Raw genomic sequence first — 22323 nt, 5'->3', positions numbered from 1 at the left:
CAGAATGTTTCATTAAGTATTGGTAACTATATTCGGCAAAACTGTGAGGAATTTAGAAGATAACTTTGACCTCTTGGGACTGATACTGAGTCTGAAAATTACTGACTGAAGCAGCTTTGCTGGGAATGCCATCGTCCTGTGTGGTCACCTAGGTAGGTGCCTGCATATCTAGGTACCACCTCCTAGAAGAAAATGTACACAATCTAAAAGCTAGTGCAGGGGCTTCCCTGGTGGCCCAGTGGTCAAAAATCTGCCTTGCAATGCAAGGGACAGAAGTTGGAGCCCTGTTCTGGGACGATCCCACATGTCTCTGGGCAACTAAGCCCATGTGCAACAGATACTGAGTCTGAGCTCTGGAGCCCGCAGGCCACAGCTACTGAGCCACATGCAGAACTACTGAAGCACAGCACAGCTAAGCAACAAAGGCCCTGCCCAATAAAAAAAGCTAGTGCAGACCTACACTGGTGACCAAGTGATGGTATTTAAAAGGATCACTGAGACCCAGTCTTGGATTCGTTACTGACTAGGGTCTTCAGCATAGGCTACTTCCCTCCTCTTTATCATCAGCATGACATTATTTCAAGAGCCTTCATTCTGGATTCCTATGGCTTTGTCAGGGATCCTTTCACTACAAACAAGAGAAACCAATTCCCAGGGCTTCCTCCGCATTGCTAGCAAGTTCAGTGTTACCATTATTCTGGACCCCAAAACGATGGAAATGAATTGACTTACACGACTATTTTGATGTGAAAAATAGTTTGCTGTTTTCAAAGTATTTTAAATCTAAAAGTGTTTAACCAACCTAGAACTTAATGAGATCTTTCTCCTGCAGTATGTTACTATTTAATGGTGGATACTGAAGTGGGGGCATGGGAGGGGGTTGGATGCATATGCACAACAGCCTTCTAGAAAACTTCCACATGCAATTAACACAAGAAAATATGCAGATTTTGAAAACTGATAGAAGCAGATGAATTACTGTCTCAAGATCAAGGATGGTGTGATGGAGGAGAGGGATTAGTAAGAGGCAGAGAAAATGATTAGTGATGACGGATATGTCCATTATTGTAACTGTGGTGCTGGTGTCAAGAGCACACGCGTATGTCAAAATGCATCACATTGTACAGTTCAGATATGTAAAGTTTATTGTATGTCAAATAAAGTCAATAAAACTTTTAAAGTTAGCTTGAAATGACTGGAAGAAAAGTTTCTATTAACTATATTAGTTCCTAAAGAAATAACTTAATGAAGATAATTAAAGGGGCAGGGATTAGCTGTTAATACCTAAGATAAAAGAAGTAATCTAGCATTTAGCATTATTATCTAGCATCTAGCATTAGTAATTTAGCATTATTCTGTCTTTAATAGTATTAAGTTGTGCTTACCCTATTAACTCAGGGCTTCCTACATGGTGCTAGTGGTCAAGAACCTGCCTGCCAATGCAGGAAACGTTAAGAGATGCAGGTTTGATCCCTGGGTCGGGAAGATCCCCTGGAGGAGGTCATGGTAACCCACTCCAGTATTCTTGCCTGGAGAATCCCACGGACAGAGGAGCCTGGGGGGCTACAAGTCCATGGGGTCGCAAAAAGTTGGACACGACTGAAGTGACTTAACATGCACACATGTACCTTGTTAACTAAGAGTAAGAAGAAACAGAACTCAAACAGGGTTATAATTTGCTTTCTGAAAGCTCAATATTCCTCTCTCCAAAACTGCTCTAATTTATATTTAGAAGGAAGAACTGAGAGAAAAAAATTTTTTTTGCAGAAAATAAATTGTTCCTTTTAAAATATTTTTTTCCTACCAGTCTGGAGATATTGAGGAAACTAATAATACGTAATAACGTAGTAATTTTTAATCCACAAACATTTAAAAGTAGTGTTCCAACAGGAGCTAAATGCAATGGTTCTAATATTGATACACTAGCCTGCAACTCGGAGAAGGCAATGGCACCCCACTCCAGTACTCTTGCCTGGAAAATCCCATGGATGGAGGAGCCTGGTAGGCTGCAGTCCATGGGGTTGCTAAGAGTCGGACACGACCGAGCGACTTCACTTTCACTTTTCACTTTCATGCATTGGAGGAGGAAATGGCAACCCACTCCAGTGTTCTTGCCTGGAGAATCCTAGGGACGGGGGAGCCTGGTGGGCTGCCGTCTATGGGGTCACACAGAGTTGGACACGACTGAAGTGACAGCAGCAGTAGCAGCAGCCTGCAACTGTGCATAAATGTTGCATATTTTACAAACCCTCAATGGCATAGTGCAACTTAGGCATGTGCATTCCTGCCCCTCATTATTTCAGGACCAGAGGAAAAGATAAAATGCATCAAGTAAGATAGTTATTTTGGAAAACAAAAGGATGCACATGACTAACAGGACTGTAAGCTGGAAATTATGGGGTAAAGTAACCCATGAAAAATAATGACTTAATTTTTTTAAAAGCCAATTCAGTTCAGTTCAGTCGCTCAGTCGTGTCCAACCCTTTGCGACCCCGTGAATCGAAGCCCGCCAGGTCTCCCTGTCCATCACCAACTCCCGGAGTTCACTCAGACTCACGTCCATCAAGTCAGTGATGCCATCCAGCCATCTCATACTCTGTCGCCCCCTTCTCCTCCAATTAAAGACCAGAAAAACCTGGGAGTAAATTCACAAAACTCTGAGAGTAAATGGGCAGCAGCATAGCGCCACCTGTCAGCTGCCTTAGTCACGGCGCTTCCGCTGGCTTAAGATACTGGGGATACTGACTCACCACAGCCATTTAAATTCATTCTTTCGATTTCACTCTGGAAGGATTAAAACTAGTCCTTTCTTGAACAATTTGCCATTTTCTCTAATAAGTGAAGGCTACAACATAGGTTTTACAATTCAGTCACAAATGTGTGTTTGTATAATCATGCATTAAACAAAGTCAGGTTTAACAGAATGATTCATGCAATGTATAGTTTAAAAAGATCAATCTTACAAAAGAAATTCAATGAAAACTTAGAGAACCTAATCCTAGTTTGATAAGCACTATTTCTAAATCACTGGGAAGCCTTTCGGAAAAAGAAAAAAAAAAAGAAACCCAAATAGTTTAATCTTAGCTCCCATGACATTTTTTCCATCTTTCCCCCAAAAGAATATTTCTAGAGCACAAAACAGATTCATAATTGTTTAATCAGATACAGTTTATATATCCTGAACATAATGGCTGCCATAGAAATAAATATTTTGTACACAAGCTTTATTTACTGTGCCACAGTCATAATGTATCAACTTGAGTCAAGTGCAAACATTTATTACACCCCCTGGTGTGTGAGGAGCTCTGCTCCCACAAATACTTCATTATCTGGATGACAGAGTACTAGATGAGACAAGATGGATAATTAAAACCCAAGGTACTAACAAAATGTACATTCAATCATGATTATAAACTCTTCTCCAGCCAGAGCCATAATCAGAACTAAGCAAAACAGTTGGATCAGCTTCCTCTTTAACTCTGTACCCCCCTAGTGCTCCTTGGGGCAGGACTTAATATAATGCTTAATTAGTGGAATCACTGGAAGTCCTAGGGGCCAGATTAATGAAGAGGAGCACAAGGTTTAGAAAATCGACAACCTGGCATCCTTTGTATGAGAAACTCCTTGATTTCTCTTACCAAAGTACATCTGGTAGTTTTCATGATATGTAATATTAAAATATCTCAAATGAGGTTTGTTTTTACAATTGTCTGGAATTTAAAGTAACCTGTGAAAAGTAATAACTTAATTAAAAAACCCAATAAAATAACAGCAAAATCTCAAAGTAAATTTGCACCCTTGGTAGCAGCATACGGAAGCAAAATAACTGGTTCCTGGTTGGCCTCTGCACGTGCTGGTGTGTGCCATCGCTCTTTTCTGTCTAGCCACATCCACAGGACCATCATTAATTATTACTGCTTTCCTTAAAGACCGGCTCAAAAATATGCAGGAGCTTAAATAAATCACAGGGGAGGTATAAAGATATATTAAGTCCTCCTCTATTCTAGACTGTTTTAGGGGGGAAAAGTGCCCCTGAAATGTAAAGGTTTATATCAAATTCTAAGAAATAAGTCACGTTTTTATCAAGAATGATCTACTATCTAGTCTATCCTTTTGGTGTTGAAACTAGTCTCAAAAGCCCTCAAATTATGCAGATGAATACAGAGTCTCACAATTCTGCAATTATCAAATAAATAAAAAGTGAGAAAGAAATGGGGATGGGGCCATTACACTGGTGTGAATGTTTGAAGGGAACTGTTGTGAATCAGGTACTACAGAAGCATTATCTAAAACTTGATCACTTGAACTGGAATTCTACTCAGTATATCTGAATCTCAAAAGAGTTACAAAGAATGTGGTGATTTTAATTAATTTGACACTCTTCTCATTCTCACCTTGAAATCCTAGGAAGAGTTTCCGGTTAGGTCTGACCAACATTCACCTACCTGATTTGTACCTTTAACTTATTAGGTAGTAAAGGTTCATCCTCAGAGAAGGCAATGGCACCCCACTCCAGTACTCTTGCCTAGAAAATCCCATGGACGGAGGAGCCTGGTAGGCTGCAGTCCATGGGGTCACTTAGAGTCAGACATGACTGAGCGACTTCACTTTCACTTTTCACTTTCATGCATTGGAGAAGGAAATGGCAACCCACTCCAGTGTTCTTGCCTGGAGAATCCCAGGGATGGGAAGCCTGGTGGGCTGCCGTTGATGGGGTCGCACAGAGTCGGACACGACTGAAGTGATGCAGCAGCAGTAGCTGCAAAGGTCCATCCTACTAGTTATCCTCTTTTTCAAAGCCCATTGCGAGGTACAGCAGTTGCCTCCCTCTTGGGTCATGGGTCCTCATCCAGCGGACTGATTGATATGATCGTTGGTCACCTTGGGTTTTACCTTCCTACTTGTAGTATCTTATTTACAGTACCTTTATTTTGCAGAATTTATCTTTAGGCTAAAATTCGGAGACTCTTCAGGGACATGCTAGTAAATACAGACAAAAACCACTGTAAATAGTATCTAAAATTTTACCAATTAAGGGAGAACAGACTTCTTTGAGGAAGCCCACAAAATTCTAATTAAAATTTAATCAAAATTAAAGGCATGTATCTCAGGACGCATATAAAAGGATGTCAAGATGAATGGGCAGAAAAAGAATCAATAATAAGGAACATGTTACTGCCATGGGGGAAGCCACCAAAGACTTAAAATAGGAATTAAAGGCATTGAGAAACTGAGGAAGGGTTCTGCTTACATGCTCAGAGCTGGGAGTGTGCTTGATAATGAAACTGCATTCTGAACCAGTGCATGCTGTACATATAAGGTATGAAAGGGAAAGTGAAGTTGCTCAGTCGTGTCCGACTCTTTGCGACCCCGTGGACTATAGCCCACCAGGCTCCTCCGTCCATGGGATTCTCCAGGCAAGAATACTGGAGTGGGTTGCCATTTCCTTCTCCAGGGCATCTTCCTGACCCAGGGATCGAACCCAGGTCTCTCGCATTGCAGGCAGACGCTTTAACCTCTGAGTCACCAGGGTATAGACTCAGATAAAAGGAGGAATGAGTTTCAGATAATTAAAACCTGCTCCACCTAGTGGAGACTTCGGAGTTTTCCCATATGCTCTCAGCAGTCTTGGTTTGATGTAAAATAGCCATAATTAGGAATTCTTAGAGGAAAAGAAACAAAACTAAAATCAACACCTCATAATAAAAAAATCAGTAACCTTTTCACTGCTTAAAATGACACATAAAATCTGATAATAAGAGTCTAAGAATAAAAATTTAACAGAATAAAATACATGTGATTTTATAATTCTCTAGGAAAATCTCTAAAGAGATTTTTAAAAAATATATAAGCATTTATATAATTATCTATATGCAGAAACTCAGAAATACTGATGCAAATTCCTACAAAACTTCTATATATCAGTGGAGGAAAAAAAACAAATTCTGAAATATACAAAACACATTTCTGCCCCTCATCTCCCTCCTTTTTTGTTGGGATAGATAAATTCCTTAGCTTCAATTTTATATTTTTGCCAATAGCAAGGTAAATGTTTAATCTGTGGCTATGTATCATACAGAAACACTTGATGAAAATATGATATGTGATTTTGCATAGAACTCATTTAAACAATGCAAATAAGCTTCTAGTGTTCTCGCATCCTTTCCCAGTGGAATTCCAACAGTGCCGATGGGTCAGACACAGGATACACGTGGGCTGCCCTGTGCTTCACTCAAAAACAGTTAGACTTAACAGTACTCCGAAGCCCACAGAGAAATTCGATACGCTTTCTGCTATTTCCTTCCAAAGTTTTAACACCAGTGACAAGTGTTCAAATCAAATACGGATGTTGCCAAATAACAGGGCACACTGGGAGCTGAGGTGGAGGAGGGATGGTTTATTAACTGTATGCAGGACAGGAGATGGACGAGCAACGTGAATACAGAGATCTACTTAGCACACCTTTTCCTTCTTGCCCTACAGACATACGATATAGTGACCAATATAGCAAAGTAAAGCACGTGTTGTTTACCTTTTTCAAGCTATTTGAGTTAGTCTCATAATTCTTTTGATCCCATAAAGTGAATCATGCCATGATTCAAAAGATCTGTCCTTCACATAAACCTAGGAACGCACATTTAAAAAAAGGATTTATTGTACATCTTTGCATTTCTTAAGGCATGAACAATGGCGTACAGATGGAACAGGTTCTGAGAAGCATCACATCTCTTTTAAAAAGGCCAGCACAGGTACACCACATCAAACGGACAAGCTCCAAGTCTGAGCTGACCAACTGCCATGGCCCTGGAGCTCCTGCAAGGAGGGGATGGCGCTTATGGTTCGTGCGTCATGTTGCTTTAAACTCTCTGGATCAGCTTTTTAAGCACCAGTTACAGTTTGTTTCTCTTTACAGACTCTTCAGACTCTGGATTTTATATTCTGCTCCTTTTATTCTGCTTTTTGAGGAGGGTGTGGATGTTTTTTAAGGAATATGGTTGCAGCAAAACAGAAAGGATCCGAAAGTGGTTAGAGGCCTTGTCTAATGCACTTCTGAAAGTTCATTATAAAGATGAATAGAAAAGCAAATGGTCGGTTTTCAATAGACCCAGAAACCACGCGGAGCTCTAAGAAACATAATTGTGCATAGTTATTTATTCATTCAGAGCGTGATATGTCGGCTAGCTCTACGTTTCCCATTTACCAGAGAACAGGGCTATCTACTTTGCTAAAACCAGGGTCCTTTCGCAGCTCCCAGTAGGTGTCGTTAGAAACCCAGGCTTCTCTTTGATTGGCATCAATCACTTTTCTGTGAAAATATACAAATCAACATTAGACGTAAGTCTCATTCACGTGATCTGATAATTGGACCCCCTCCTGTAGATAAGGTGTGTATTAGAATCAGTACTTTGTAAGCCAGTGAACATTCTATCTGCTGGCTGATGATTTGACTATTTTTGACCAGAAATAAACTCATTTTTGTTGTGAAATGGAAGTGGGCAGGGTTCTAGGGAGAGGGGCTAAGAGCGGGATAAGTCACCTCAAGGCAGGACTAGAAAGTGAAGGGGCCCAAAGCACGTACAAACACCGTAACTAGACCCCAGACCCACAAGAATTTTCTCTGCTTCACTGACGGGGAAGGTACACAGCCTCAGTAGCTGTAATAGCCTCTGCAGGATCCAGGCCCAGTGAAGACACTCTCAACATCTAAAGAGCAGGACTGCAGTTCCGCTCCAGGACAGCCAGGAGAGGGCAGCTAAAAGGGGTAAGAGGTTATTCTGAGCTGATGTGTCCTGATTCTAAAGGGTGGCAGATGGATCTGAAAACCACAGCTTAGTCTGTGTGATGTATTCATAATCCCTCAAATAATCCTGTAATAATCACCATGATCATACCACAGAAGGGTCAAATCTGAATGGACACAAAGCTCTATATGATAGAGGGTGTTAGTGTCAGCCACTCAGCCATGTCTGACTCTTTGCGACCCCATGGACTGTAGCCCGCCAGGCTCCTCTGTCCATGGGATTCTCCAGGCAAGAATACTGGAGTGGGTTGCCATTTCCTTCTCCAGGGGATCTTCCCAAGCCAGGGATCGAACCGGGTCTCTGACATTGCAGGCAGACTGTTTACTGTCTGAGCCACCAGGGAAGCCCCTCCATATGAAAGAAGTAAAATTAAATACTAATGAAGCCAGAATGACCCTGTGGGCAACAGGGGCCCAGCTTATCTCTGGGTGAGGGAGTGGGAACAAGTTTCTACCATTCAAAAGGATGTAGCTGGAGGATAAGGAGCCTTTTGGGCAGGACCCTCACTCTTTACTGCTGCCCATGAAAAGAAAAGAGCTGTCGAGCAGAATTTATTTCTGTGGCTACAAACTTCACGAGACCAAAAAATCTGATTCAGTATTTTCACTGCCAAGTACCAGTGACCAAAATCAGTTTAATTTTCTACCTCAAAGTGCCCTGGACATGAAACTATCCCTCATTTTCTTCTTACCCTAAGTTTTTCATTGCTTGTGGCAACCATTTGCAAAACATGAACTTGTTGCGGGAATAAACTGACTTACTTAAAAAATTTTGGTATATGTTCAAGGTTGTTTTCTTCCATGTATCGTCTTCGAGATCTCTGGAGTTCCTCTACTCTTTGCTTCTCTGCTGCTGCAGCTTCTAAGTTTCCTTCTTCCAAAAATCTAAGCAGAAAGCAGTTTATCTTTTAATATATTATCTTCTTTACTGAGGAAAAAATCATCCTATTTGCATAAACTTAAATTCTGGCTACTATGAATATAACACAATGAACAGTAACACTCTGATAACGTCCCCTTGCTCGTGCCACAGTCTCTGTCTGCCATCAGCTAAGATAGTTTCTGTGTGTGTGAAAGACACTCAGTTGTGTCAGACTCTTTGTGACCCCATGGACTGAAGCCCACCAGGCTCCTCAGTCCATGGAATTCTCCAGGCAAGAATACTGGATGGGCTGCCATTCCCTTCTCCCAGGGATCTTCCCAACCCAGGTATATTGAACCTGGGTCTTCTGCATTGCAGGCAGAAGTGAAAGGGAAGTGGTCAGCTTCTCTGTGCTGTCTAGGGTTCCAAAACTTGAGATTTTTCGGGATGACTGGAGAGTCTGAGGTTAAAACATCATCAAGTCCCGGGCTCTGCTCCTTTTCCATGTTATAATGAAGTACTTGTGAAGGGCTCCTGCGTGGAGGATGTGACCTGGCTGCTCTCCAGCTACGTTTAGAACAGATTGAGAGAGAAGCTCTCATCTTTTATTGGAAAGAGTAAAACTGATGAAAAAAGAAAAGGTAATAGTTGGGGGAAATTACAAAAGGCCACAGAAAGGAAATAAGTAGTAAATGAAATTCAGAAAGGCAATATTGAAATAGAATCAAGAAAGCAGACCCAATGGTGATTTGCAAATATTTAAATTTCAAAATGAGAGCAAAGAACAGGGATACAATATGATACACAGTGTACAGGAAGCTTATTGATAAGTTTGAATGTCAAACAGTGATACTGCATGTTCTAGAGGAAGAGTGGGGAACATAAGAAAACTGAATACTAGAAAACCCAATACTGGGGACACTTTGGCAGAAGACAGACAAAGCCACAAAGACAGTGGGAACAGAGAATCTTGGATGGAATTTGTATGACATAGAATTTCTGTAAAGAGTAAAATTAATTCTGTAGGAATAGACAACATGAGTATAGGAATATATAAGAATAATTTTTTAAAAATCAGAAGGTATTAAAGATACTGTATATTGAGTATATCTCACACTCTAGGGGATCGAAAACATGCTGGGAAAACTCCAATTCTTGACTCAAAATATTTCTAGGTATGGGCTTCCCTGGTGGCTCAGTGATAAAGAATCCACCTGCCAATGCAAGAGACGTGGGTTTGATCCTTGGGTCAGGAAGATCCCCTGGAGAAGGAAATGGCCACACACTCCAGTATTCTTGCCTAGGAAATCCCATGGACAGAGGAGCCTGGAGGGCTACAGCTCCTGAGGTTGCAAAAGAGTCAGATACAACTTAGCTACTAAACGACAACAATAATGATTTCTAGGTATCCCTGTATCTTCTCCTCTTATTCTTCACTGAAATGGATAAAGGAGATCAACTGTATGATGATGGATAGAAACTAAATTTTTGGTATACATAAATACACAGATGTAGAAATATAATTTGTACACATGAAGATTACATATTACTACTATATATGCATGCGTGCTAAGAGGTTTCAGTCATGTCCAACTCTTAGAGACACTATGGCTGGTAGCCCACCAGGCTCCTCTGTCCATGGGACTCTCCAGGCAAGAATGCTGCAGTGGGTTGCTATGCCCTCCTCCAGGGGATCTTCCCAACCCAGAGACTGAGCCCACATCTCTTATGACTCCTACACTGGCAGGCAGGTTCTTTACCACTAGCGCCATCTGGGAAGCCCATTAGTACATACATAATGTTATAATTATATAATGTAACACCAATGTTACTTGAATAAAAAAGATGCTCCGTGTTAAAAAGTAATAGAAGTATAGAAGTACAAACACTGAGGTGAGGAGTGACTGTGTATTTAGTGGAGAGTTCAATAATTTGCAGACTTTTGGTAAATTGGGGGGCTGCACTTTTTGTTAAAAAACATCTGTGTTATCTTCTGTGGGGCACTTTTGTTGAGTTAATCTTCTATTATGATCATACTCTGAATACTCTTTTTCTAGGGTTAGAAGGCTCAACTCTTGCTGAGTGAATAAGGGAATGAATGATTCAGTGAATAAGCAAAGGATGGTGATGAAGGTACTGATGACTTCTGCAAGCACCATGCCATGACCTGGTGTTCATTTTAAACACCACCGCTCTGCTCACCTCTGATCTGGCCGGAATCGGGCATCTGTTGGAGGAAGGAGGTCTTTTAGTACAGGATCTAACTCGTTGAGCTCAATAGCAAACCTTGTGAAGCCATAGTAGAGCTCATAGTTGGTGGGCATGGAACCTGGAATGAAGCCAAGAAACCACTGTAAGAGGCAAAGAGGTGTACAGAGCATGCAGAGGCTGACTTAACCCGGACGTTTAACACTCACATTAACATTAAATCTGTAGTCATAAACATTAGATTACAAATTTTAAACAATTTTATTTATGTATTTGGCTGTGCTGGGTCTTAGTTCCAGCATGTGACATCTTCAGTCTTCATTGTGGCATTAGAACACTTAATTGCAGCATGTGGGATTGAGTTCCCTGACTAGGATTGAGCCTGGGCCCCCTGTACTGGAAGCACAGTTTTAGCCACTGGATCACAGGGAAGTCCCTAGATTACAAATTTTTAAAGAGATTAAATTGGTTTTATTTTATAAGATGAAAAACTTTTATGTTGACTATTAGAACTGATAGATTCATATATTTAGTAAAATCTAGCCTTTAAAATACAACTTTGCACATAGAGTAGTCTTCACTGGCTAAACTACACCATAATTTTTCTCTCAAATATCCAACTGGGTAACTAAATGTTTGAGTGATTAACTACGAGCAGCATTGAGATATCACCAGAAATACTTATAATTTATTTCCATTTAGAAAAGAAAAAGATTCAGATCTAATGTTTACTGGCACTTTTAAACTAAATTAGAAGGTACAGCTGTTGCAGGCTCTGCACATTAATGCACTTCCAAGCTTCCAGAACAGAGCCTGAAGCTTAGTCACTACTCAGTACCTAACTGACAAATAAATGAACTAACCACTCTACTAGCAGGGAATTTATATATTCAATTGAGGTCTCTAAGGAAACTAACAACTAATTTTAAAGTTAGGAATTAACTGACAAAATTCCAATGCAAATAAATATCATGTGGATACTTGCTCCATTTGTACTTGACAGTTATATGCTAGTGTATTACCAGAGCTCTCTTGATGTCTTTTATTAAATGTCAACATATTGTAGCTCTTTGCTGCTCAAGTAAAAAGATCACTTATTCTGGTTAAATAATTGAATTTCTGGATTATGGGTGTTTGCAGGCTTTCCTTTGTTTTACTAAAACAGAGAATAAATAAAAAAAACATGAGTAAGTTTGCAGATTTCAATTATTTAAATGCTTTAATAAGTAAATCTAGCTTTGGAAATGTGGGCATTACATTTAGAGAGATTTTACATGAAGCCCAATCTGACTACACATCAGATTTGGTCTCAATTCGACAACTCCTTATTATCAAATATTGTACTTATTAATGGAGAAGGCAATGACAACCCACTCCAGTACTCTTGTCTGGAAAATCCCATGGACGGAGGAGCCTGGTAGGCCGCAGTCCATGGGGTCGCTAAGAGTCAGACACGACTGAGCAACTTTACTTTCACTTTTCACTTTCATGTATTGGAGAAGGAAATGGCAACCCACTCCAGTGTTCTTGCCTGGAGAATCCCAGGGACGGGGGAGCCTGGTGGGCTGCCGTCTATAGGGTCACACAGAGTCGGACACGACTGAAGTGACTTAGTAGCAGTACTTATTAAGCTTATAGGTTAAGTATAAATGTAACTGTAATTGCCTTAAGCATTTACGTTTATAATCTCACTATTAAAGAAAACATAAGGTGTATCTCAGATGATGGGACCTTCCCAACCTTCGGCCACTCACGGCGCCCCCTAGAGGCAGGACACTCAAGCCAGTCTCACCTGGTCTCCAGATGCACTTAGCAGAAGGGGCCACACCACAGTACAGTCCTTCATGCCATTTCCCAAACAGCCGGTGCACCACCTTCCCCTCCTGATCCATCACAACCCCCTGGACTTCATTCACATTAGAATTCCAGTAATTCACCTGGAAAAACCAAACTCCTGTTAAAACACCACATCTGTTTAATAACACCAATCCCTATAATTTTCATATGGAATATTTCCTTAACCTTGATGTTTCTCAGGCAAGCCATTTCCAGACATCTATCTCAAAATGTTTTGCAAGGAAGGGTGGCTTTCTAAGCATTAGTTGGCTTAACTTTTAAGAAAGGGATGACCCTACTCCCTGCTAGAGTATGACAGCATGACAGCACAGCCCAGAGAAGGCCGAGTTTCTATCTTAACTGAGTATTAATCTATAGATGAGTAATTCTTCCCATCGTCCTGTCTTGAATTTTCCTTGGCTCCTGGATTTTAATGATTTTCAATTGGCAACGCTGGAGAAAACTGTAAAATAATTTTCATAGTAGCTGTAAATAGCTGAATTTAACCAGGAAGACCTTGTTCTAGCTCTCTTCCAGCCATACTCCTTCTCAAGGGGTCAGAAGCCTGTGAGAAGTGACCCATTTGGATCCCATGGCCTCATTCTAGATGAGGTCCCAATTCCTATCCAAATGCCCCTAAGCTTATTCCATGGCCTGCACAGGCCTTTCCTTGATTCATCTACTCATAGGCAGATGAAAATGTGAATCATTAGGCCTGAGGGCTGGCCAAGAGTGGCGGTTTGAAGGCGTGTGAACAGAGTCTGGAAGTGTGGGCTGGACTGTCTATATAAATATGTGCGGCTTCTCGCAGTGCGGGGCAGAGATGGGGGTGGGGAGTAAGTGGTGAAGGCCGCGGGCCAGACTGGCTCTCCTGAGCTGCCGGGTTTCCAGCTCGGTGTTCCCAAGGGTCCAACCTAGACTTGCAGATTTTATTTTTACAAAAGTACTTTTTGTCAGTATAAACATATTTTAGTTGACAGCTTGTGGGCTTGGTTTACATATTTTAAATATTTACACATACAGAATGCGGATGACCATTTGTACTCTCACCCTGAGCCCTGCAAATATTAGAGGCAGTTTAAACTGAAGTTTAAACTGAAGTTTCTCCTAGACTAGAAACCTAAATACACACAGTTACTGTCATGACCCAGTCAGAGCAAATACTGATTCAGGCTCTTCTGTTCTGAGCCACATAATCAATCTATAAGAAAAAAAGGAAAAAAGAAAAATATCTGACATCTTCTCTTGTTAGGAAAGGTACTTTTTGTTGAACTTATGTAAGATTATATATAATAGTGGCAGAGTTGGATAAGTTTATAGGGACTAGAAGCGGTCATCTCTAAGTAGCCTCAGAAAACACAACTGTGATATATTTAGCTCCCTAAAATAAGATCACTTGAATATGTTGTAATCAAGCAGGAATATAAATAGAATATAAACCAGGAGACTTGTTACAGGCAAGAAGTACTCTCTGGAATTTTACTTAATGAACTGACTTGGTGCTTAAAAAGAACATTCTTTAAAAAGAATTCTTTTTTCTGTTTCAAGATGGTGTCCTTTTTGACTTCTACATGGTCAGATGTCCGCATGCCTGGGGCAACTCCACCATCTTGTTCTGCTTTCTTAACTAAATGTCCATAAGGATTAATATTAATTAATCCATAAGGACTGATTCACTTGCTGTTGTTTAAGGTAATTGCTCTATTTCTTTCCTAGGAAGCATTTTATATACCCTTCCTTTGCTATTGTATGGAATTATTTACCTTGACAAATGTGAGTTTGCAAATGCAAACGCTGCTTTTGGTGTTTCTAACGGTCACTTCTCCGTAATGCTCTATCCATCTCCTCCCACTCAGGATGTTGTGTATGCACGTGGTGACCTTGTTCCACACGTAGCAATCTCCATACCTAGTGAGGAATACAACACTGAGTAAAAACAGTGAAGGTCACGAATATATATTAGTGTTTCTACCAATGAGAATATTTTTCACCAAAGCCTCCTTTTCGAACTTCACCTTCCTCTCCTTTCTTTGTTGGAAGTTTCTATGTGGTCAAGGACATTTACCACATGATTCATTCATTTAAGGAATATGTCAGTGCTTTCTATGGGCCAGGTGCTAAAGCTACCAAGTTGAGTAGGGCCTGTATCCTGCTCTCCTGGGTCCAACAGTAAGGCAGGGGTAGATGGATGCTTCTGAGAGAAGGAGGGTCCTTAGATCTGCCTGGCATGTGGGGTGAGCGTCAAGGAAGATTTGCTAGAGGAGGTTGGTTTGGTCTAAGCTAGGAGCAAGGACAGGAAGGTACTACAGGCTGGGAAAGCAGAGACAAAGCCACAGAAGCCAAAAGAGCACAATGCATCTGGGAACCTGTGTGTAGCATGCTATAGGTGAGGGGGTGCGGAGGGGGTAAGGCTGGAAGGTGGGAGGGGGCAGAGCATGGAAGGCCCTGAAAGACACACCAATGAGTCTGGATTTACCCTGCAGGCAATGTGCCATCAAGGGAGGGGTTCAGGGTGGGGAGGGCGAGAGGCACAGCATGGCATGCACTTAAGAAAGGCTACTCTGAGGATAGGGCTTTATGCTCTGAGTTAAGCCAAAATATGTGAATAATTCCTTGGGAAAAGACAGATGAGGATAGACAACAAAAATCTAATGTAATTTCTGGGGAGTAAGGTTATAGAAAGACTGAAGAAGATGAGTCAAAGCAGAAACGATGCCCAATTGTGGTTGTATTTGGTGGTGAAAGTAAAGTCCGATGCTTTAAAGAACAATATTGCATAGGAACATGGAATACTAGGTCCACGAATCAAGGTAAATTGGATGTGCTCAAACAGGAGACGGCAAGAGTGAATAATAATATTTTAGGAATCAGTGAACTAAATGGATGGGAATGGGTGAATTTAATTCAACTCAGTTCAGTTCAGTCGCTCAGTCATGTCCGACTCTTTGTGACCCCATGGACTGCAGCACGCCAGGCCTCCCTGTCCATCACTAACTCCTGGAATTTACTCAAACTCATGTCCATTGAGTTGGTGATCCCATCCAGCCATCTCATCCTCTGTTGTCCCCTTCTCCTCCTGCCTTGAATCTTTCCCAGCATCAGGGTCTTTTCCAATGAGTCAGTTTTTTGCATCAGGTGGCCAAAGTATTGGAACTTCAGTTTCAGCATCAGTTCTTCCAATGAATATTCAGGACTGATTTCCTTTAGGATTGACTGGTTGGATATCCTTGCAGTCCAAGGGACTCTCAAGAGTCTTCTCCAACACCACAGTTCAAAAGCATCAATTCTTTGGTGCTCAGCTTTCTTTATAGTCCAACTCTCATATCCATCCATCAGATGACCATTATATCTACTGTTGTGAGGAAGAATCTCTTAGAAGGAATGGAATAGCCCTCATAGTCAAAAAAGAGTCCAAAATGCAGTACTTGGGTGCAATCTCAAAAATGACAGGATGAGCTCAGTTCATTTCCAAGGCAAACCATTCAACATCACAGTAATCCAAGTCTATGCCCCAGCCACTAATGTCAAAGATGAAGTTGAACAAATGATTCTGTGAAGATCTACAAGACCTTCTAGAACTAACACCAAAAAAAGATGTCCTTTTCATCATAAGGGACTGGAATGGAAAAGTAGGAAATCAAGAGATACCTGGAGTAACAGGCAAGTTTGGTCTTGGAGTTCAACATGAAGCAGGGCAAAGGCTAACAGAGTTTTGCCAAGAGGATGCACTGGTCATAGCAAACACCCTCTTCCAACAACACAAGAGACGACTCTACACATGGACATCACCAGATGGTCAATACTGAAATCAGATTGATTATGTTCTTTGCAGCCACAGACGGAGAAGCTCTATGCAGTTAGAAAAAAACAAAACCTGGAGCTGACTGTGGCTCAGATCATCAGCTCTTTATTGCAAAATTGAGGCTGAAATTGAAGAAAGTAGGGAACACAACTAGGCCATCCAGGTATGACCTAAATCAAATCCCTTATGATTATACAGTGGAGGTGATGAATAGATTCAAGGTACTAGATCTTGTAGACAGAATGCCTAATAACTATGGGCGGGGGTTCATAACACTGTACAGGAGGTGGTGACCAAAACCGTCCCCAAGCAAAAGAAATGCAAGAAGGCAAAATGGTTGTTTGAATAGGCCTTACAAATAGCTGAGAAAAGAGAAGAAGCGAAAGGCAAAGGAGAAAGGGAAAGATATACCCAACTGAATGCAGAGTTCCAGAGAGTAGCAAGGAGAGCCTTCTTAAGTGAACAATGCAAAGAAATAGAGGAAAACAATAGAACTGGAAAGACTAAAGATCTCTTTAAGAAAACCGAAGATACCAAGGGAACATTTCACGCAAAGATAGACACAGTAAGGAACAAAACGGCAACGGCCTAACAGAAGCAGAAGAACTTACATGCAGAGTACGTCATATGACACGCTGGGCTGGTTGACTCACAAGCTGGAATCAAGATGGCCAGGAGAAACATCAACAACTTCAGATATGCAGATGATATCACTTTAATGGCAGAAAGTGAAGAGGAACTAAAGAATCTCTTGATGAAAGTGAAAGAAGAGAGTGAAAATGCTGGCTTAAAACTCAACATTCAAAAGCAAAGATCACGGCATCTGGTTCTATCACTTCATGGAAAACAGATAGGAAAAAGTGAAAACAATGTCAGATTTCATATTCTTGGGCTCCAAAATCAATGCAGACTGTGACTGCAGTCACAAAATTAAAAGATGCTTGCTCCTTGGATGGAAAGCTATGATAAACCTAGACAGCATATTAAAAAGCAAAGATATCACTTGGCTGACAAAGGTCCATACAGTCAGTCAAAGGTGTGGTTTTTCCAGTGGTCATGTAGGAATGTGAAAGTTGGACCATAAAAGAAGGCTGAGAGCTGAAGAATTGATACTTTTGAACTGTGTTCCTGGCAAAGACCCTTGAGAGTCCCTTAGAGAGCAAGGAGATCAAACTAGTCAGTCGTAAAGGAAATCAGTCCTAAATATTCACTGGAAGGACTGATGCTGAAGCTGAAGTTCCAATACTTTGGCCACCTGATGCAAAAAACTGACTCATTGGAAAAGACCAGATGCTGGGAAAGATTGAAGGCAAAAGGAGAAGGGGACAACAGAGGATGAGATGGTTGGATGGTATCACTGACTCGATGGACATGAGTTTGAGCAAGCTTCGGGAGTTGGTGATGGACAGGGAAGCCTGAAGTGCTGCAGTCCATGGGGTCACAAAGAGTCAGACACGACTGAACAATTGAACTGAACTTGAAAATGCACATTATTATATATTCAAATAAAATGCTATTTCAATCTAAAATGCTTCTGGATTTCTAGAAAATTTATGAATTGGTATGATGTAGGCACTATGTATACCTGGGAAAACTCTCTTCCTCGTGAGTTTGTAAATACTGAACATTTATTTTGTGGTCCTGAGAACTGCTCCCTTTCCCAACCATCCTCCATATTCAATACACGAGAAAACTCTGTCATTCATATAGACAAAAACAAAACAAAAACAAAATCAATTGAATGAAGAAAGAAAGAGAAACAATCAAACCTTTGGCCTCAATGTAAACTCAATTAAACTTTAAGATGCATAGGCTATATTCAGGCGTTCCCTGGTGGTTCAATGGTAAAGAATTCGCCTGCCAATGCAGGAGATGCAGGTTTGATCCCTGGGGAAGGAAATGGCAACTCACTCCAGTAGTCCTGCCTAGGAAATCCCTAAAGGGCTACAGTCCATGGGGTTGCAAAAGAGTCATGACTTAGTGACTAAACAACAATTAACAACAACAAGGCTATATTCTCCAGAAAACAACTGTATAAGGATCCCTTCCTTAATAAAGGATCCTTAATAAATATTAAGGATCACTTCCTTAATAAAATAACTTAAACATTAAAAATAGTGCCTGGGGCTAAGATGAACTCAGAAGTGAAAGTATAAATTGTATAGAAAATAAATGGCTAAAAAGAGAAACTTTCATATATAATGCAAACAGAGACACAGAGAATAGACCGGTGGTTGCCAAGGGGAGGGAGGTGGAAAGGATATGAATAGGAGTTTGGGATTATCAGATGCAAACTAGTATATATAGACTAAATAAACAACAGGGTCATGCTGTATAGCCTAGAGAACTATATTCAATATCCTGTGATAAATCATAACGGAAAAGAATATGAAAAAGAATGTATATATATATACATATAAAATGAAGTTACTTTACTGTATAGTAGTAATTAACAAAATATTATAATTCAACTATATGTCAATACAAATAAAATAAAAATAAAATGCAAGTTAACATGGTGATTGGGACAGGGAGGTGCTGACGGTTGAATGGACGGTATGTAGAGATAAAAAGGAAGCTTTGACACATATGCCAAAATTCTCATTTGCTTTTGAGGGGGTCCAGTCTCAAAACTGGAGAAGGCAATGGCACCCCACCAAGTACTCTTGCCTGGAAAATCCCATGGGCGGAGGAGCCTGGTAGGCTGCAGTCCATGGGGTCGCTAAGAGTCCTACACGACTGAGCGACTTCACTTTCACTTTTCACTTTCCTGCATTGGAGAAGGAAATGGCAACCCACTCCAGTGTTCTTGCCTGGAGAATCCCAGGGACAGTGGAGCTTGGAGGGCTGCTGTCTATGGGGTTGCACAGAGTTGGACACGACTGAAGCAACTTAGCAGCAGCAGCAGCAGTATCAAAACTTTGGTGAAAACCAATGCAACGTTGTAAAGCAATTACACTCCAATTAAAAAAAAAAACAACCTTTGATGAAGTTGACAGAAGCCTTGGCCATAAAGGGCAACAGCTCCTTGGCACTATCTAGAGTTTCAAAGAGCTGACTCATTTGAAGAGACCCTGATGCTGGGAAAGATAGAAGGCAGGAGGAGAAGGGGGCGACAGAGGATGAGATGGTTGGATGGCATCACCGACTCAATGGACATGAGTTTGAGCAAGCTGCGGAAGATGGTGAAAGGACAGGGAAGCCTGGTGTGCTGCAATCCATGGGGTCACAAAGAGGCATGACTGAGCGACTGAACAGTAATAAACAACAAGAGTTTCAAATGCCCATTTATGATTTAGAAACGCAGATAAGAGACCAAAAGGAAGATGAGAGCAACCTACTTTGGAAGCATGACGTTCAGGGTTCCCACGGGCAGGATTTCCATTGACTTGCCCCAGAACTTGTTTTTCCATCTGATATCTAAATGACATAAGGCAGAGGACAAAAAGAATTACACTCTATATCTAATCATTTACTCTAGAGAAGTGAACTTTTATAATATACTTTACATTTTACAAAGGACTTTTGTAATCACAATCAATTCTATACTGTTAGTTCTAACACAAGTGCCTGAGGATGGCCCACGGTGAGAAGATTAACTGGGAACCCCCCAAAATATCTGTTTTTCCATAATATATTCTCTATATGTGCTTTCAACAAATAAAACTGAGAAAGTCTTGGAATAATCTGTGTGTGCATGTGTGCATATTCATATACACATGTACACAGACTCTACTCTGCTTCAATGTCTCCACAAATACGGTTAGAAGATTTAGCTAAATGGTGGAAATATTTTATACATGTGTGTGTATATATATGGTATATAGTAAAAGTAATTGTAGATTGTAGTATGGCAGTAACATTGATTTATATACACATATGAAAAGTTACATGACTTGGGAGAACCTGTATAAAAAAAATAAAGCCTCTAACAACAGATGGGTAAGATTTATGAGAAAGTGAGATTAACTTAATGAACGTATTCCTGTGCTGGTTGTTAAGATACTACTCAGGGCCCAGAATTTTATCTCACATGATGGATTTTTGTTTCGCTTGTGGACACTTGGGTATATCTGTGCTTGTGTATTATTGACTGGTCTCGTTTTTGATGAGTTAAGGAAGCTTAGTGTTCTCTCCACAAAATTTCTGACTCTTTGTTATGAACAAGAAATGCCTTACTTTCTTAATCTGCACTAAAGTACAGTCACGGTGCTGCTCTATCATTTCATATCATTTTTAGGTTGAGGAAGGGCATGTGAGAAGAGTCATACAGTGATCATTGAAGTGCCTTTTCCAATGTGAGGGAATTATTCACACTTAATGGTAAACGCACACATTACACATATATGATGGCTCAGATGGTAAAGAACTCGCCTGCAATGCAGGAGACCTTGGTTCCATCCTGAGTCAGGAAGATCGCCTGGAGAAGGGAATAGCTACCCACTCCAGTATTCCTGCCTGGGAAATCCCATGGACAGAGGAGTCTGGCAGGCTACAATCCACAGGGTCACGAAGAATAGGCCACAGCTGAATGACTAACACTTCCACTTACATATATATATACTTTTCTTTCTAGAAGGGTTTTGAAACTTTTTATCCTAGGTGAGTTTGCAACATTCTAACTTAACAATGGATATTAATTTAATAGAGACTTCAATTCAAACCCCCAAGCCTCAATGAGTTAAAAAACAGAAATTACTGTTATGTATGTATCTCTCAATAGACTGTGAGCACAGATAATGTATAGCAGAGCTTTCTTTCAGGATTAAGATCTATTTGTACATCTTTAAGAAGCAAGAAGACAGCACATACACTCCTCATGCTACTGATGCAGACCATGAGGCACAATGAGGTAAAGAGATTGCCCTGACCTGGCACTGTCAGCATAGAGCCCTGCTGTCTCCTAGGGCTGTGCTTCCTGAATAAATAATCCCATCTCCCAGGTGACACGGTTTCATATCTAAATCAAGAAACCTCATCTCTCAAACTGAACTCCATGCCAATTACCAACATTTTCTGAGTTCTAAAAGAAATCTAAACTGAGTACTTCGAAACTAGAAACTTTCTTATAGGCTTATCAACTGGATTTTGAAGTTATAACTGAAATACAAACCTTGCCAAAACACAAAATTCTTGGATTCACAGTGACAGGCAGAAATGGGTGGATGATGGCTAACCTGAAAGTTAAAAACAAAAAAAGGGCAATGACATCAGTGTTAAAACTTCCACAAATGATCATTTTTCGCAACATGTATTTGGCTAAATAAAAGTTACTCAACTTATCCATCTCTGTTATTGCATTATTCTCAACATGTGTAAGTAAATTACCAAATCTTACAACTTCATGCTTAAAAACATTTAGAGGATATAATTACATAGATAAGCTAAGTGAATTTTCTGTTAACTAGTATTATAACCCATCTCAACCAGATGTTTACAAAAACAAGCTATTTTCATCATCAAACAGCCCTCCTACAGTTTCTACACAGACCCGAGTCCAGTGGCACTTACTTGTTCTGAGAAAAATCGGAATCCTTTGTCCTCTCTAATGCATTCATAAGTCTCCCCAAGGACAGGGTTGAATGGCTTACTTCCTGCTCTGAAATAGGTGGAGCAATATCCTGAAACTGCAAATGCAGCAATAAGAACCTGTTAAAACATTTAAGAAAGGAAAATAATATAGGAGAGACTACTTCCAGGCCTGTTTGTCCCTTATTCCTCTAGATTTTATACACCCACATCAGTGGGTGCCGATTTGATGACATCTGCATTTTCTATTACTTGCACAGACTCTTCATATACTCATGGGGAAAA

General features: G+C 40.6%; 1 protein-coding gene across 15 annotated transcripts in view; it reads right to left on the bottom strand.

The window, feature by feature from the left end:
- Positions 1–3139: 3139 nt before the first annotated feature.
- OSBPL6 (oxysterol binding protein like 6) overlaps positions 3140–22323 on the bottom strand; it is a 217533-nt gene continuing 198349 nt past the window's right edge. For all 15 annotated transcript variants that reach the window (XM_070358938.1, XM_070358952.1, XM_070358932.1 and 12 more), the window contains 8 exons: positions 22021–22158; positions 21623–21686; positions 19851–19929; positions 14471–14615; positions 12664–12808; positions 10866–10992; positions 8564–8686; positions 3140–7306 (listed from right to left, as the gene is read on the bottom strand). In XM_070358938.1, the coding sequence (XP_070215039.1) occupies positions 7198–7306; positions 8564–8686; positions 10866–10992; positions 12664–12808; positions 14471–14615; positions 19851–19929; positions 21623–21686; positions 22021–22158 (930 nt within the window). In that variant the 3' untranslated portion in view covers positions 3140–7197. The remainder of the gene's footprint in view (positions 7307–8563; positions 8687–10865; positions 10993–12663; positions 12809–14470; positions 14616–19850; positions 19930–21622; positions 21687–22020; positions 22159–22323) is intronic.

The sequence above is a fragment of the Bos mutus genome, chromosome 2, assembly GCF_027580195.1.
Source record: "Bos mutus isolate GX-2022 chromosome 2, NWIPB_WYAK_1.1, whole genome shotgun sequence".
Taxonomy (NCBI): Eukaryota; Metazoa; Chordata; class Mammalia; order Artiodactyla; family Bovidae; genus Bos; species Bos mutus.
This window is presented reverse-complemented; position numbering and strand designations above follow the sequence as displayed.